The following is a 17655-nucleotide window of genomic DNA, read 5'->3' as shown; positions in this document are numbered from 1 at the left end:
GAAAGCAGACACACTCTGGCTAGGCTTATAAATGCCCTCGGGCAGATAGCCTATTACCTACATATGAACCTAAATGTAAGTGAGCAGCCGATGCAATTCGCCCACACTGGGGGCAGGAGGCTGCCTAGGCTCCCTGCAATGACCACATAAAGAACCTGGCAAGCTATGCTCTGCAAATGATTTACTGCTTGGTCTGAAGGTTGCACATACACTGAAGTATGCACCTCCAAGAGGCAGCGATTAGGGTGGGAGGGAAGCGAAGCAGCTCAGACAAGTCTGCCATGTGGTGGAAAAGGGTTAGGGCACACTCCCGGGCAGCAGCATGACGCTGCAATCAGCATCCTCAATCTATTTGGCACCTCCAGACATGGGCTGTGCTGTCCTGTAGACCTGGTGCGCAAGGAGAAGAGCCAGTGGCAACCGAGAGACAGATACCTATAGAAATAATTCTTGTAAGAAAGAATGCCCTTTGGTTAAAAAGGATGAAAGACCTTACTGAATTCGGAATCACAGAATGAGAAGGACAAGCAGTAATTGTTGACTGCTCAGTATGCACACCACTGCTGTACGTTCCTTTCTGACACAAGTTATGAAAGTGTGATGCGCCTTTTCTCTAGGAATACAAAACTGCTTCTTATACACAATGAAACTTGACAAATGAATGCTGAAAAGCACAGACAAAATCCACCATATTTTTATTTTCTATTTATTATAATTTAATACTATACATTTAAAATTAACTGAGTTAATATTTAAAATATTGGAATGACAATGTACAACAAGAAAGGCTGCTGCCAATAAAATATGCCATTCACAGCTTGCAGTATACAACCTCCCCTTGGGTTATAAATGTACTGCCCCAACCAAGCATGCCAAACCTCACAATGTGGAACAGCATGGCAGGAGTTCACAGTTCTTGCTGAGACACTCCCTTATTAGGGAGATATTTGCTGGTAGAACAATAAGGGAGGTCTCTCTTGTTAATCGAGCAGCTACAATTACATAAATGTGCCCACTATGTGTTGGATTTTGGCATACAGCATCAGCAGGACACAGAGAAACATCTGCAGTGGGAACATCTAGCAGCTTTGGGTGTACAGTTTCAGTAAACGATTCTCCAACAAACAGCTGATTTTCTAAACATTTCAATACAGGAATATAATAATCAATTTAGTCTAACATTATACTCTGTCTCAATCCATGTGCTTCTTAGGTAAAGCAGGCCAGTTCTGTTCCATTAATAAAAGTCCTTGAGGCATCAGGAGGAAAAAAAAACCTTTGCAACATCCTAAACCAGATATATTTATAATACAAATAATACATTATTGTAATTCATGTAATAAAATCTGTATATCACATTTATTAAAAAAAATGTTTCTGCATCATATTCCCAATTTTAATAAGGTCTATGTCATAAAACTGAAAACGCAAACTCTCAAATGCCCACATGAGCGAATAATCAAAAACGCGAAACTTGTATTTTGGGGGGGCTGCATCCCCCACACCCCCACTAAATATATATTCCTACTCTGAGATCGCACTACAGTGAGGAAAGGGCAACTATTCCGATCTTCACTGCACTGCGATCCCAAATTACCACTTTCGAGTTTCTGATTATTCGCTCATGTGAACATTCGAGAGTTTGCATTTTTATCTTTCTGAAGTAGACCCTTTCAATAGACTAGACTCTTATAAGGATGTCCAGTTTTGACTCAGTGGTGCTTGGTTGCTAAGAGAGGAGTGCTAACAGGTAAATATTACAGTGGTGGCATTTTCAGCAATGCAACACTTAATCCTTTTCATACATTTTTTTTGCATTTACATCACATAAAGCAGAACAGCTTATCAACACAAATGTTAAACGGTGATACTGATGTCAGATCTTTATCTTTAAGAAATAAGAAACGTCATTAGTAACATGATTTTTATGACTCGATAAAAGAAAAAAAAGCTTAATATACTTATAATATGCATCAGAAAGATACGGCTGCTATATATGTGCACACTACCACATGCCACTGTCATGACACAATCTAGTGTAAATAAACTGCCATCTGCTGTTCTTCCTATACACACAGCAGAAACTGCAAACATCCCTGCATGTGTGCATTCACTTAAACACTGTCCCAGTTCCTACACAGAAACTTTTTGATACAGATTATACATAGGCAAATTACATGCATTACACATATGTACACATGTACACACAGAAATATAAGCTCCCTGCAGAGATCGATTTTACCATCACTTCCTTAACATACTGCATAGCTGCTGAATGTGGCCCAACCCCAAATCATAATGTACTCTAGGAAAATATTTAAGTCTGCAATGTTTCACTGCTGAAAGCATTGCCTTTCTATACAGATTGAAAATCCTTAAAACCAAACTTTACTGTTAATTAATTTAAATGTGTGGATGGGGTTAAGTGGGTTGGACAGTTTCATCTATGTGCCCTGGTATGTTAGCAGCATACTCATAGGAATGTTAGAGGTAGTCTCCGATTTGTGAATATAGTTCTGTTTTCCACAATCCTATCAGAGTACTTTCAAAATGAGCCTGGCATTGTCATGGCACCAGACCTCTTTACTGTTCCTATTTTGGAGGAAAGTTCCCATTTTCAGGCCCGATATACCCATGCACAGGATGTCCCTATTTTGGAGGTATGTCCCTATTTTCAGGCTTGATTGACCTCGATACCATTTTCTGAAACCCTCTCCATCATTTGCAATTTTTGAAGTTGTAGGTGCACATAAAACCACACTACATAACCAACAAAACTACTGGCAACAATAATGATAGACAGCTTAACATCTCCCTTTTTTTGAATCAATAAAAACTGACCCAGTGTGGTACAATTTTGCAATACAGTTCATTAAAATCTACAGATTTTACATGGCCTCTGATAATGTGCTTATATTTTTCCATCACTTTTGTCATTCTGTTTTTTAAATGTACTTCTGAGTAGTAACCTATATTCCTACTGGAAGCAGAAAAGCGATGCACTATTTAGTATTCAAACTGTATGCTAATTAGCTGCCCAGATTTTTACTTGGATGTCTGCAGGTTGAGGGGAATGCATGGCACAATACAAACAGCATATACATATATATGCAAATACCCAAAGTACCACATGACCTTTGAAACAGCCCTCTACAGTAGGTGGATCACTTGATTACATTCCTTTGGTATCCTCTCACATGGCTCTTAAAATGTCAAGCTCCTATGCTCAGAGCATGTGCAGTTCCACAAAGTGTTCCTGTTTTGGGCTAGGAGTCCTGCAAGCCCCAAGGATCTCCAGCACTTGAACCCTCACTGAAGACGCGTAGCTGCACTCGTACAACAATACAGCAGATGATGCAGTTATGGAATTATAAACTTGGAGTTCTGCCAAGATGTAGCAGCTGGATTGTCCCATGCAACATGAATGTAGGTAGGGCATGAAGAAGCCCCAAATGAACATCACTCACCATGGTGAGTACTAACATATACACCTTACTTCAATGGTACCTCTATGAAGATAACAACCCTTCAGTAAACTCTCAAGTAAATGTCCCCAAAAAGCCACTAGGAGGGGTTACAGAGCCATAAGGGCAGATGGGAGGAATCTGGAGCAGAATGGATGAAGGGTGGTGATTCCAAAGGATGCACAGGCCACAGAGTGAAGCTTTAAACAAAAATGGCTTGTTAAGTTTTGCACCAGTAACTGTGTGACCACAACTTAGGTGCCTGCCATGGACATATTCCTAAAACAAACTACAGGGAAGCCACTTACATTGAAAAAAATGCCATATCACTACTTTGAATAAAGGTCTATTATGTTTCTGATGACAAAAGACAATCAATTTAGACAGGCCTATGTTACAGAAAAAATCTGGCCCCTCCGCACTGACATATGAACACTGTGGAGGAATAACTGCAGCTATCAGTGACTGTGGTACAGCTTGGCCTGCAACTGCCATTAAGTCACACTGGGTCTGCTCATTCAATGCACTGCATTTGTGAGAATAAAAAAGATTGCACTGTGTATTCAAATGTTACATGTATGATGCCCATGACTAAGTGAGCTGCCTTTTCAAAGCAGTGTTTCTGTACAATGCCTATTCTGTTTCTGTTCCACCGCTTTATGATGATGACAGTCAGTGCGCACAGCTTTGTAATGCACTCTGCATTCACATGCCCATGTATATGGTGACATTCACAGCACAAATGTGTTCCTATTGCTACTTTCGGCAGGGCAGCTGAATGAAAACCAAGTGACCTGTTCAGTCATACAGAACAGGTGCACTTCAATACAAAAATCAGTGAGCTACACAAATGTAAACATTCACTTTATTCCCGGTGGGGAACTGCTCAGATTATAAAGAAATTATTTAGATTAATTTTACTGCTCAGCACAAACGAAACATAAAGGGCATTACCTGAAATGTTTTGGTAAGCTGCAGTGACCTCTTTTTCACTTTGACCACTGAAATGGTTGATAGGATGTATCAGGTTTTATCTCTCAAATGAAATGCACTGCACTTCAATGGAAGACAAACCCTTGTCACCATATAAACAGCTGTGAAATATTCAGGGAACTTTAGATCTCTCAACAGTGCATACAATTTCTATCACAAAGAAAGTCACACACTGAAATACTAACTGCTTCTATCATATAAAGGACCCCACAGTACTAGTGTGCCTTCTGTAGCTACCCAAAGTGGCAAATCAAGGGTCTATGGTAATGTTACAGCATGACAATGGCAGTGTGCTTACTGTGAATTTTGCAAATGAAAAGGCGATGTATAAATTCATCTGGGAGACTCGTATGGAGAGCAGAGAAGGTCACAACTAGTGTACATAAAACACCAACCCTATATCCTACAGGTCAACATTTTATAGTAGTGGACAAGACATGTCCAGTATGCAATGCTGCAAAATAATACAGATGCAAGAGGTCTGAAACGATACAGCAGATGGACATCTGTTGTGACACAAACAGCAGGAATGATGCAGAAAAAAAACACACAACTGAAGATGTCAACCCCACCACACAGTACATGAGAATTTATTTTACTGAATGTGAATTCACCTACATAAATTATAACATCCTCAAGATTAAGAGGTGACTGAAGGTTGCTCGACCAAAATAAGACATGACAGCTCTACGTACAGCTACAGAACAGTACCCCTTATGCATTCTAAAGCCATGGATACATAGAGTTCCTTTAGTGCAAATGTAAATTTGACACACTAAACAGCACTACTGAAAGACACGCTTCTACAATGACGTTAAGCTTGAGTAAGTCTGCAGATTTAAGTGAGTAAGTCCTCCACTTCCCAAGAATACAATATATTAAAATAAAAACACAAAACAGCAATGCTGTCAGGCCAGCTGCCATTTAAACAGAACTCCTGTCATTGTAAATACACATTTCTTAACTAGATATGTGGAAAACACTACTAACTCTCTACATACTATCCAGATGAGCTCTGTACACAGTTTTGATCCCAGCTTAATCGGCATTACATGAAAAGGGATGCTAAGGATGAATGCTCTACTGATGGTGTGAGCATAAAGGAGACAGATATGCCTGCTCTGTAGGGACCTGACATCTACCATTCAGCATTGATGGAACAAACTCTTCCCTCCATCTGCTCGACTCTGACCTGCTCCATCTGCTCGAGTCTGACCTGCTCCCAGTCATCTACAGAAGTGCCGCAGAAGATCCGGGGTTCCTTCCACTGTACATCATTCTCGTTACATCCCTGCAGACCTCAAGTTGCCGAAATGTTGTCCATTATTCAGCCACATAAAATTGCAGTCTTTCATACACAGGGGACAATAATGGGAAAGACAGCCACTCAGATTCAGTTTCATTAACAACAAGTGCAGAATTGTTCCAATGTTCACAGAGGTGGGAAATAAAAAATTAAACCTTACAGTAAAAACAAATTATAAAATGTAATAAAGTTAAAACAAAACAATATTTTACTGAATATGACCCAGCTGACAAGCAAGGCCTGTGAGTTAGCCTTTAAACTATTAAGATTTTCCTGATTACATGTGATTTTTCAGGCTGTAATTCATAACAAAAGAATGAATAAAAGATTAATCCTGACCACCTCACAGTGGCAGAGTACATCTCAGTCCAGGCTTCATACTATCCTTTTTCCAACTTAAGGCAATATGCCCAGCAATACTGCATTCACATACTACCATCAAAGCACAGAGGTTTGAGAGGAGTCAGGCAGTACTAGTAACAGCTGCCTGAAGCCAAGATGGCAGCCAGCATTATTGGGACAATGCTTAAGGAATCTTTTTGAGTGATCTTCTATGCAGAAAACTTGGGTAGTCCCAGGCACAGTGTTGGAGCTACGCAACATGCCCGTCCCTGTTAAGCAGGCATCCGAATCCCAAAATATTTCCGCAGCTGCTCCAGAAAGACAAAGGTAAGAACAGTATGTGGCACAAGTCTGATGGCAGCAGGAACAAAGCCCTGTGGAACAGAAATAAGAGACAGAAGAAAGGAAATTAATTGGCTGTCTTCCATCTGTTTTTCAACAAGAATGTGGTAATTGCCAAGCTCCTAACATTAAAACCCATTCAACCTTAAAAGAAACGGCGAACTGCTAGAGCAAAACTTTCAGGTAACTCACAGCACATTTTCTTAATACATTTGTTAACTGGGTAACCCCCACTGGACACAAGTTTCTGCTTTCAGGGTGACCCAAGAGCATTGTCTGGTTAAGTGATCAGCTCAGAATCACAATTAAGCCAAATGAAGGGAGAAGGAATCAAAACCAGAACCACTGACTACAGGAACCAGCTTGTTAACAACTTGGAGCATTAATCCCCTGCATTAACCTCCAGGCTTTCTGTACACCCATTTCAAATACTTTCTACAGCACCACCATGGATACCCACTTGCCTTCTAAATTCAAACCTGAAAATCTGCAACTTCCAAACACAGTGGCCAAAGAGAAAAAGCACTGCTTTATGGCTGTAGAAGCTAAAAGCCCTGCCCTTTGCACCTTTTAGCTCTGAAGCTGGTGTTAACCTCTCACTGTTGCAGCACCAGCTTGGAAGAACAGCAACACATTCTTCTCTTCTAGTATTTAATGGGGCAACTACATTCATTTTTAAAGACACACAAAATAAATAAACACATTCCAGCATTAAAATTCCACTATGTAATAAGTAAATAACATAATAAGTTAGCTATTTACTTATTAAGTTGGCAATAAGTCTAAACATTCAAGGAAAAATATGTTTTATCACACAAAAGCACTTCAAATACGCAAAATCATATTGTTTCTTAAAGCAGCTAAGCAGCATAATTTGTTTTCCCAAAAAGGATGGTTTCAATCACGATTTTAAAATGTTAGTGTACTCTCCAAATTAGTCACAGATAGGGCTTTTGGTCCACAATTTGTACATTTTAGCAATTTTAACTCTTAAAATGTCCTCGAAGGAAACAATGCATTCATGTATGTATGTATTCAAATATTTAATCATTTATAAAGGAAAACTGTCAAGATTCAGTTATTCCTGCCACAGTAGAAATCAGGGCTAAATATTATACCTGGCCAAAATATACAATTAAATACAAACTACATGCCCAAACACATATGCTTACCTACATTATATATGCTACTGTTTTATACCAATGTGTTTTAAACAAAATGGTTGTATGTCCACTGATCAAGGTGTAAAGGTTTGATGGTGCAACAGCACACACCAATGCCACTGCATGCACACACTTTATTGTGTGGCTGGTGATTTACATACACGGATGCACAAACTTCCACATTTCACATAATGCTCTGACCAGCGTATGTTGAATGTACTTCCAACAGCAGTAGTACTACTAATAATAAAAACATGCCGATTTCAGCAAGGCAGCACCAGTGGTGCACTGCCGTCTCACTGTGCTTGGTACTCTGGTTCTCTTCCTGGTTCGATTATGCTCTGTGTGCACTCTACATGCCCCACCGTGTCTGCATGAGTTTTAGACAGAAGGTCAGACTTCCTCCAATATCCAAATATATGACAATAAGTAAAGTGACAATCCTTCTAAACTGCAGAGGGTAGTGTGTGTGTGTGTGTGTGTGTGTGTGTGTGTGTGTGTGTGTGTGTGTGTGTGTGTGTGTGTGTAAACATGTGCACACATGCATCCTCCACATCTAGAACAGTTTTACCAACCCCTTACTTGCCCGGACAGCCTCTGGCTTCTCTCCCACCTAGAATAGGGTGAAGCAGGTAACAGAATGAATGACTGAATAGACAGTGCTTTTAGTATATTAAGTAGCAACATTAAATCAAGTTCTTGCACACTGGCCGTATACTACTGTGCATATATACAGTTGTTGTCTGTGTCACAACTGTGTAGTTTTGCTCTTCACACTGACATCTTTTTATCATCACCCATATCCAAACTGTATTTTCATTTGTTTTTTGATTACTTCACTCTATTTTTGTTGTAGTACTTTACTGCAAAGCATTTTACAAAATGGGTGAATTCAGAATGACAAATATTCAAATAATACATACTAAACTAGTACTTGTACACAATTTAAAATGTATATTCAAATATTAAAATACTTCTCCTATTGCAATGCAATGACTGTATATCATTAATCACTTATATCCTGTAACTAGCACATTTTGTTGTTGTAATGCTTTTTATTAGTATTTATTGTGCGTTTCAGAAATATACATGGGGGATTTAGAATGAGCAATCATCTCAGTGAAACATACCAGGTTTCAAAATGGAATAAATAACTGGCAGACCTCACTGTAGAAATGATGCATGGTTTTAAGTGTAACACCTACAAACAAAAACACTATACAAAAAGCACAGCATAAAAGTCATACCTGATTAGCACTGTGTCAAACCCTGCTAATGCCACATGTACCAAAATAAACAAAAAATCCAACTCCAGTGTGAACTCAGCCGTCACCAGAAGGTGGAACTTCAGTGAAAATAAGTGCTTTCAAAACTCTTTAGAAGGTCTAGATTTTAGTCCTTGTTAAGTACCAAGTCATTTCTGTCCTTTGTGCATATGCACTTCTAAAACAAAATTACCTGTAGGACAATAATGGTTTATAGCTAACATACAAAATTGTGTTGCGCTACAGCCCATATCAAAGGTCAATACACTGGATTTCATGCTAACTTAGACCTAGTATTACATCTGAACCCAGCCATAAGGAGAAAGTACCAAAATTACACCTTATGGTTGGCTACAACAGTGCAAAACTTCATATTTGACTGAACCGTGCTGTCTCCCCAGTTCTACTAGTACAGATGTCAATCTCACCTTGTAAAATGCCATTGGTCCCAGCTTTGCAGTCTCCATTGCACAGTGCATTACACCCTAACAAAAGAAAACAAAATGATTAAATCTGTAAGGTCACCGTGGTACCTTATCAATTACAATGGCTATGTTTAGATCAAAAGATGAGAAAAATGACTTCATACTTCAGAAGGCTACAACTAAAATATATAAAGACTCAAAATGTAGGCAATAACATCACAAATTCGTGTGTGTGTGGGGGGGGGGGGTCGAAACAGTGCCCTGCCTAGTACTAAAAAGAAAGATTCCCTATCAAAAGTGTGAGGCTTGATAGTGCCAGGCCTGACACTTTGAAATTTAAATGGAGATGTCTTTAAAAGAAACAGAATTATTAAACTTGATGTTACACTTTTAAAATGTTTCTTCATGAGGCTCTGCCCCCCATACCCATGACATGGGAACTGCACTTCCTCACTCAGTATTTACATTTATTGACTGATGGAAGGAAAGGAATGCATATGTTAGCTGTTAAATGCAAAAATGGGGATTCCTGTGTACCAAAGGGAACTGTGGTCAAGAGGGACATTACTGTGCCTAGAGAACCATGGTCAACGGGGATGTTACTGAGTCCACAGAACTGCGGTTAACAGAAACATGACTGAGCCATGGGACCATGGTTAACAGGAGCATTATTAAGCCATGGGGACAAAGGCTAACATGGGCATTACCGATGAAAGGAAACCAAGGGTAGCAGGGACATTACTGAGTCATGATAACAAAAGTTAAGGATATTACAAAGTCATGAGAATCGCAGTTAATAGAGACATTAGTGAGTCATGGGAACCATGGCTAACAGGGACATTATTCAGCCATGTACTGCTCTGTTCACCAAGGATGATGAGGAATCAGAGTAACAAACAGAAAGAAGAAATATAGTGTGCCTTTGGTAAGAAGCAGCAAGGAATTAAGGATGTTCAGTATTAGAGGCACACTGGGAAATCACTGATTGCGCAAGCTAACAAGACACACGGCCATTAGTAAGCCATACTGAGGAATCACAGGTTACTCTGGGTAAAAGGAACACTGAAATCACATGCTTGCCTAGAGTAAAAGTATGCCCTGAGTGACAGACATTAGGGCACAAAGTGCAACTTATGTAACATTTCACCAACGCTTCCCAGGGATTCAAGATGAAAACAAGGAGTTGAACACTCAACAAAATGTTTTTTTTCCTGCAGGTAAGATTTTTTCTTCAGACTGGCTAGCCTCCCTGCATCCCTACCATGATGAATTTTGTCCTCCCAACACCCCTTACTTAAACTCTGACTGCACAATCATAGAAAAAACAAAGCCAACTTACAAAGAACCAATGGTAGCATACACAAAGAAATTGCATTACCAGTTATTTTCCATGGCAAACACCACTAGCTGGAATTCCCCTTGGCACTATAAATCGATGAGTTGAAACCTTGACCCACTTGTAACCCTACTGAAACCTTGACCCACTTGTAACCCTACTGCTTCAAAGTGGCAAAACAGGGATAAGAAAACCACACAGTGTGAATGTTAATGGAGGGCACTCAACTGACCCATAATGCATGAAGAGTAGTGACATCTTAGGAGCCACATGCTACCACACATCACACGGAAGCGGTAGAACCAAAAAATACCCTTTGAAACAGAAACATCCAGCAATGGTAGGGCACACGAAAACCCCTCAACAATTGGGTGTTCTGTGTAATAATGGTCTAGCAGAATTACAAATGTGGGTTGGAGGTTGGTACAATGGTTAAGATGTTTACCTCAAAATTGCAAGGTACAAGGTGCGGCTCTTGCCTTTGAAAAGGAAATTGGCTAGGCTTACTAGCAACCTTTGTGCTAACAGTGAAAAAGACATGAGGCAGTGAGTGATCTCAGTAACACAGACATTGCAGAACTACTGGGTGCTCTGTGTAATAGTTTCATAAAAGTCAGTGAAAGCCGTGCGTAAAGAGGACATTTGGGAATCAGTGTGTAACAGGAACATGATGGGGTTACAGGGCTGCTCTGCTTACAAGGGCATTAGTGAAACATATGCTTCAGAAAGTAACACCTAGGGCAGAGAATCACATGATGCTAACATAACATTATGGCATCGTAGGCAGCTAGGGTAAAGCAGGGAAATATGGTGTCACAGGGCACCCATACTAACAAAAACAGAAGGGAATAGAAGGATGATGCACATAACATGGAAATAATGGACTTGCACAGTGCAACAAATAATAATGAAATAAGGGAACTAAAGGCTGTTCTACATACTACATATTGATGAAGTAAGATAAGCCACACTCCTCCTTACAGCCCTGATGAACAAACTGCTGCTATGAATCAGCTGCCATATTTACAGCAAGAAATAAGTTAAAAGACAGCCAATTAAACTGGTAGCAGCTCCATGAAATCTGAAGTAAAGGAAACAGCAGGAAGTTTTTATTAAGTACAGTTGTGTACACTTACCATAAATGTAGATGTTAGAGTGCATTCACTGTTGCAGTCATCACATTTCAGTTATCCCTGCCAGGGTAGCCCTCAGCCGGCCCGAGTACCAGAGGCTTAGTATTTCTGCGTCAGTTGCTGTCGCTCCAGGACTGACGTCAGGTCATCAGCAGTATAAAGTAAGGCAGCAGACAACATTACATCAGTTTTTCTTGCCCTAACCTGTCAGGAGCCCCCAAGTAAGAGCTGGGTTCTGATGGAAGAACATGTCCCTTGTAAGGAAAGAAAAGAAAAAAGGGGGATGGAGGGAGGGAAACCAGGACTGCCAACAGTGAAGACACTCGAACATCTACATTTATGGTAAGTGTACACAACTGTACTATGTTCTTTGTGCTTCACTGTTGCAGTCATCACATTTGGGTTGATTCCCAAAGCTGAGGAAATGGGTGGAGGCAGTCAAGGAAACTAGGGGCTGGCTAGGATGCCCTGCAAGACTGCAGAGGCAAACCCTACCCTGGATTTGGAGAAGAGAGGCAGGTGGTAATGCTTGGTAAAAGTGTGAACAGATGTCCAGGTGGCAGCCTCCAGGATGTCCCTGGTGGAGGCTGCTATGGTGGAGTCCTGACCCCCTTCGAGGTAGGTTTTCCATGTTCTTTGTAGCAGAAATGGATGCAGTGTGCTATCCATTTGGAAATGGTTTGTTTGGAGATGGCTTTGCCTTCTGCCCTTGTAGCAAAGCTAACCAGCAATTGATCAGACTTTCTAAAGGATTTAGTCCTGTCTAGATAAAATCTGAGCACATCTAGAGAGTTCAGGATCCCTTTCCCCTTGTTCGGTGGATTAGGAAAAAAGCAGGATCTTCCTTGCAGATAACTGGGGTCTGGTGGCTAGTTGAGATTAGTAGGCTGTCAGGAAAATTTGCTTTTCTGGTGTAAGGAATGCCATCTGGGATGCTGTGTCCAGGCTTGCTCCCAGGAATATAATCCTTTGGGTGGATTTTTTTTCCGTTGATGGTGTACCCTAGGGAGGTTAGTAGGGACGTTACAAAGGCCAGGTGCTTGAGCAGCTTCTCCTGGCTGTCTGCCTGAATAAGGCAGTCATCTAAGTATGGGTAAATTTGGATATTCCTTTGTCTGCAAAAGGCAATGGCCAGAGTCATAAATTTTGTGAAAACTCTGGGAGCAGTAGATAAGCGAAAGGGAAGCACGGAGAACTGAAAGTGCTGCGATCCTGCCCCGAAACGGAGATATTTCCTGCATGACTCCCTGACAGGAATGTGGAGGGAGGCCTCTTTTAGATCTAGGGTGGCTAGCCAAGCATCCTTGGAGATTATGGGTAGATGCTGCTGGAGGGTGAGCATTTTGAATTTTGGGATCACCAGGAAGGTGTTTAGAATGGATAGATCAAGGATGGGCCGCCAGGTGCCCTCTTTTCTGGGTACCAGAAAAAGTCTGGAGTAGAAACCTTGGCCTATCTGTTCCACAGGAACATGCTCTACTGCCCTCAAAGAGCAGGGAAAGGACTTGCTTTTGAGCCTCTACCCAGTGATTTGGAGGCAGATCTGGCAACCTTTTTGGGGTTGGAAGGGTGTGGAAAGAAAATTTGTATCCCTGGCACACTATGTTGAGAACCCAATGGTCGTTGGTAATGGTGGCCCAGGTGCTTGCGTGAAAGGAGAGTTTTCCTCCTAGGGGTAAGTGAAGGTGGGCAGAGGGAGGGGGTGAGGGAGGTGAGTCATTGTGAGTTCTTACCATAAGGGGTGGATTAGAACTCCCTGATTTTGAAGTGGAGGTAGTCCACTGCTTAGATCTCTGCATTCCCTGTGGCTGCTGTCTGGGGGGTCTGGTTCCCCGGGGTCTGGGCTGGACTGGCTTAGTGGGAGCAGGAAAGGACCAGTGCTTGGTGGGAAAATGCCCGTTGAATCTGGGTGGCTGGACCTGTAAGAAATCCTTAACTGTCTGCAAAGATTTTGAATTTTCTTCTATCTTTTTTAAGACCTCTTCTGCCTTAGTGCCAAATAAGTTGTCTGTGCAAGGGGGCATCCAACAATTTAGATTTGACATGGTCTGGCAAGGGCTGTTCCTTAAGCCATTGTATGCCTTCTAATGACAGATCCAGTGACTGCTGCCCTGCAAGAAGCTTCTAGGGCATCAAAACCACAGTGCAAGGTGTATTTAGTTACTGGACTTGCAGAATACATTAACTTTTGTAACTCTTTAGATTCTGCAAAGGCAGGAAAAGAAGACATTTTTGTTTGAGGAGTTCCAGGGTATGTTGCTGAAATTTTAGCATATGGAACTGACAATTTAGTGCCCTGATGGCAAGAGTAGCTGAGGTGTATACTTTTTTACCACATCTGTCTAGTTCTTGGGAATCCCTATCTTAGGGGGTGGGATTCCTAGCGAAGGTTGCTTTAATCCCTTTTGGCCCTTGAGAAATTATCTCAGGGTCAGCAGTAGGATTTTTAAAAATAAATTTGTGGGAGTCACGGACTCTATAGTACCTGTCTGGTTTTCTGGGTGCAGGAGGGAGTCAAGCTGGATTCCAGGAAAACATCCTCCACAATATCCAGGACTGGAGGGGGGGGGTGGCCAAGGGTCTGTGCTACGTAAGATCTAAGAATTCCCCGAGTATCTTTTTAGACTGATGGTAGTCCTGACTCTCCCATTGGAAATGCTCCCTTAAGGTGTGAAGGGTTTCCCCAAAGGAAAAATCCTCTGGGGGAGAGGCTGAAGGGATGGAATCCTCTGCATCAGAATCCTCATAAGTAGAGAGGGGTTGCATGTCTTCATATTCAGATGGCTCAGAGTCATCTGACTCTTGTTCAGACAGAACTACAGGGGACAGATCTCTTTTTCCTTTTGGAGGGGGTAGCCTGGCTTCCCCTGATCAGCATGATAAGGTCTTCTGCCATTTTAAGCATTTGAGATTGAGGCAAGGAAGCAGGTGCCTGAGATTGGGTCGTCTGTTTCTTGGGTGTGGTTCGTACCCTGGGCCTAAGAAACTCTGTTATTTTAGAAAGAACAGTAGTCGCAAAGAAGACATCGGTTTGTGTCAAGAATCGGTAGTGCGAAGGACTTCCTCAAAAGCCAGTGCCTGCTCAGCGGCTCTGGACCCATCCAAGGTAGAGACGACCGCAGGATCCTTAGTCGAAGAAGAGTTTTGCGGCATACCGATCTCTGAATGGGTCTCGGTAGCTGCCTGCGAATCCACAGAAGCGGGCATCAGGGGCCCGTGAAAGCGCCTCACTGAGGACCGGAGAACTGACGACTAGCTTAACGGGAGCGTCGTCGGTAGGTTTGGACCTATGCGGTCTGTCTCTTGTCTTTATCTTTATGTTTGTTCAGAAGCTCTGCTGTCGGATGGCTTACTGAAGCCATATCGGAGTTCGAGGACTGTAAGCGAAAATATCTAGCTACAATAAGGGCCCGACGATAGATAGTTCTGGCGTTGAACAAAGCTCAGAAGTGGCAATGTGGGATGGCATGGTCTGAGCCTAAACAAGTGACACAGTAAGAATGAAAGTCTCGGTGTGGTATTTGCATTCCACAAGCGAGACAATTGTTAACTTTTTCTGACATCTGTTAGTGCAAGAAAAAAGGATCCCCAACAGGGTACTTAACTTTAGAAGACTTCAGCTTCAGTTCTGTAGATGAAACTCAGGTAGCGGCCAACCGGCACGCGTGTGAACTGCTTTGGGTTCCACAGCAAGAAAGACTGATGTAATGGCTTCGGCTGACTTACTTTATACTACTGATGACTTAACGTCAGTCCTGAAGAGACAGCATCCGACACAGAAATACTAAGCCTCTGGTATTCAGGCTGGCCGAGGGCTACCCTGGCAGGGATATAACCCAAATGTGATGACTGCAACAGTGAAACACAAAGAACATCTGTATTTTGCATTTCTAGGAGGCATAACCAGCCTTCATGTCGAAGGACTGGAAGCAGACTGCCAACAGTAGACTGGTAGCACAAGATCTCTGCCTCAGTGCTTTTAGGTTCTGGGTTAAATCCTGACCCCTAGTCACTGTCTATGTGGAATTTAATTGTTTTCCCCACATTTTTGCAAGTTTTCTCAAAGTACTCTGGTTTTCTCTCACCTCACAAAAGCAAGCTTGTTGACTGGTTACTCTAAACTTTCCATATACACTGCATACACCTTTACTCTCGTGGCCCAGGTCATGGCTGAAAAGGATATGAGATTGTTTATGTTTGCCAGAGTACATTTCCTGACTCCAGTGCTACCAGTTCTAATGCATTACAGGTGTACAAGCAAAGAGTTCTTTCAAAACTTTTACTAACATAACCTTGCCACCATGGAGTATGACATCCAAGTGGAAAAGAACCATCACTTGTGATCTATTGAGGCCTGATGTCTACAATTACACTTGACAGATTAGCTGCCTCAAGGAAGTTGAAAAACTATTTTGTAGATTTCCTGTTATGAAACACAGGTTATACAGTCAGTGGGTAATCAGAATGTGCAAACGGGAATGCTGGTAGGTACAGAGTTGGAACATACCATATGGAAAATACTAGAAATAGTCAGACCCCAATGTGGATAAGCCATCAGCAATGTGGATAATATGGTGAATGAGTAAACATACGGTGCTGTGGATAATGAGAAAGATTCACATCTGAAATGATGAGCAAGTCTGGGCAAGACAACTGATGAAACAAATGGTACGAGTTGTATGACCATGACTTAATTAGAAATGTGTCTTGGGTGTAGTATGACAGGTGCATATGCACAGAATGCTTCACAGGTAACATTACTGATAGATAAATTGAATGCTCCATGGGTAAAACAGTAAGATGATAATCAGAAAGTACAGTTGTGTAGACTTACGATAAATGTACATGTTTGAGTGTATTCGCTGTTGTAAGCATTACATTTGGGTTATCTGCTTGCAGGTAGCCCTCAGTCGGCCTGATTAACAAAGTCTTGGGTCCTGCGTTGGTTGCGGTCTCTTCTTCCGTGACGTCAGGTCATCAGGGGTATAAAACATGCAGCAGACGTCATTACATCAGTTTTTCTTGCCCCAGATGTCAGGTGCCCCCCTAATGGGAAGCAATTAAATCTATAAATATACAAGGTTATACCTCAAACAAAAAAGCAAATACACCAAAAAGCTTTTAAGCATTGAAAAGGAAAGAACAGGCATAGCCAAACGAAGTCAGGGGGCTGGAGGGAGGGTAACCAGGACTGCAACAGTGAATACACTCGAACATCTACATTTATGGTAAGTGTACACAACTGTACTATGCTTTTCGTGTTTCACTGTTGCAGTCATTACATTTGTGTAGATTCCCAAAGCTAAGGATGGGAGGAGGAATTTAGATAGCATTAGGATCAGCTATAAGGCCCTGCAAAACTGCAGTGGCAAAGCCAGCTCTGGATTTAGAGAAAATTGGCAAATGGTAATGCTTGGTGAAAGTATGTACAGAACTCCAGGTAGCAGCTTCTAGGATGTCCCTGGTAGGTACGCCTCAGAGAAAGGCTGTAGAGGGAGATGCAGCCCTCGTTGACTTTGCTTTGAAATAGCCTTCCCCTCTGTCCCTGCAGCAAATGCCACCAGCAGTTGTTCAGATTTCCTTTGAGGTTTAGTCCTGTCCAAGTACAATCGTCTGTGCACATCTAAGGAGTGCAGTATCCATTTCCCTTTGTTCTGTGGATTAGGAAAGAAGGTAGGCAAATGAATGGACTGATTAAAGGCCACACTGGATAGCACCTTTGGCATGAAAGAGGGATTGGTCCTGGGAGACACCCTTGTCCGCATGAAAGAAGATGAAATGCTCCACTGCCATAAGGGCCTGTAATTCAGATATCCTTCTTGCTGAAATGATGGCTAAAAGGGAAGCTGTTTTCCAAGAAAGTAATTTTAAATCTGCACTAGCAGG

General features: G+C 41.7%; 1 protein-coding gene across 1 annotated transcript in view; it reads right to left on the bottom strand.

Annotated features, from left to right (window-relative positions):
- Window positions 1–690: 690 nt before the first annotated feature.
- SLC25A10 (solute carrier family 25 member 10) overlaps window positions 691–17655 on the bottom strand; it is a 518101-nt gene continuing 501136 nt past the window's right edge. Inside the window, exons 10-11 of the mRNA XM_044068197.1 lie at window positions 9304–9360; window positions 691–6479 (exon numbers count right to left, since the gene is read on the bottom strand). Of these exons, the coding sequence (XP_043924132.1) occupies window positions 6378–6479; window positions 9304–9360 (159 nt within the window). The 3' untranslated portion in view covers window positions 691–6377. The remainder of the gene's footprint in view (window positions 6480–9303; window positions 9361–17655) is intronic.

This window comes from Protopterus annectens, chromosome 4.part0 (assembly GCF_019279795.1).
Source record: "Protopterus annectens isolate FY-2018-M chromosome 4.part0, PAN1.0, whole genome shotgun sequence".
NCBI classification, from domain to species: Eukaryota; Metazoa; Chordata; order Ceratodontiformes; family Protopteridae; genus Protopterus; species Protopterus annectens.
This window is presented reverse-complemented; position numbering and strand designations above follow the sequence as displayed.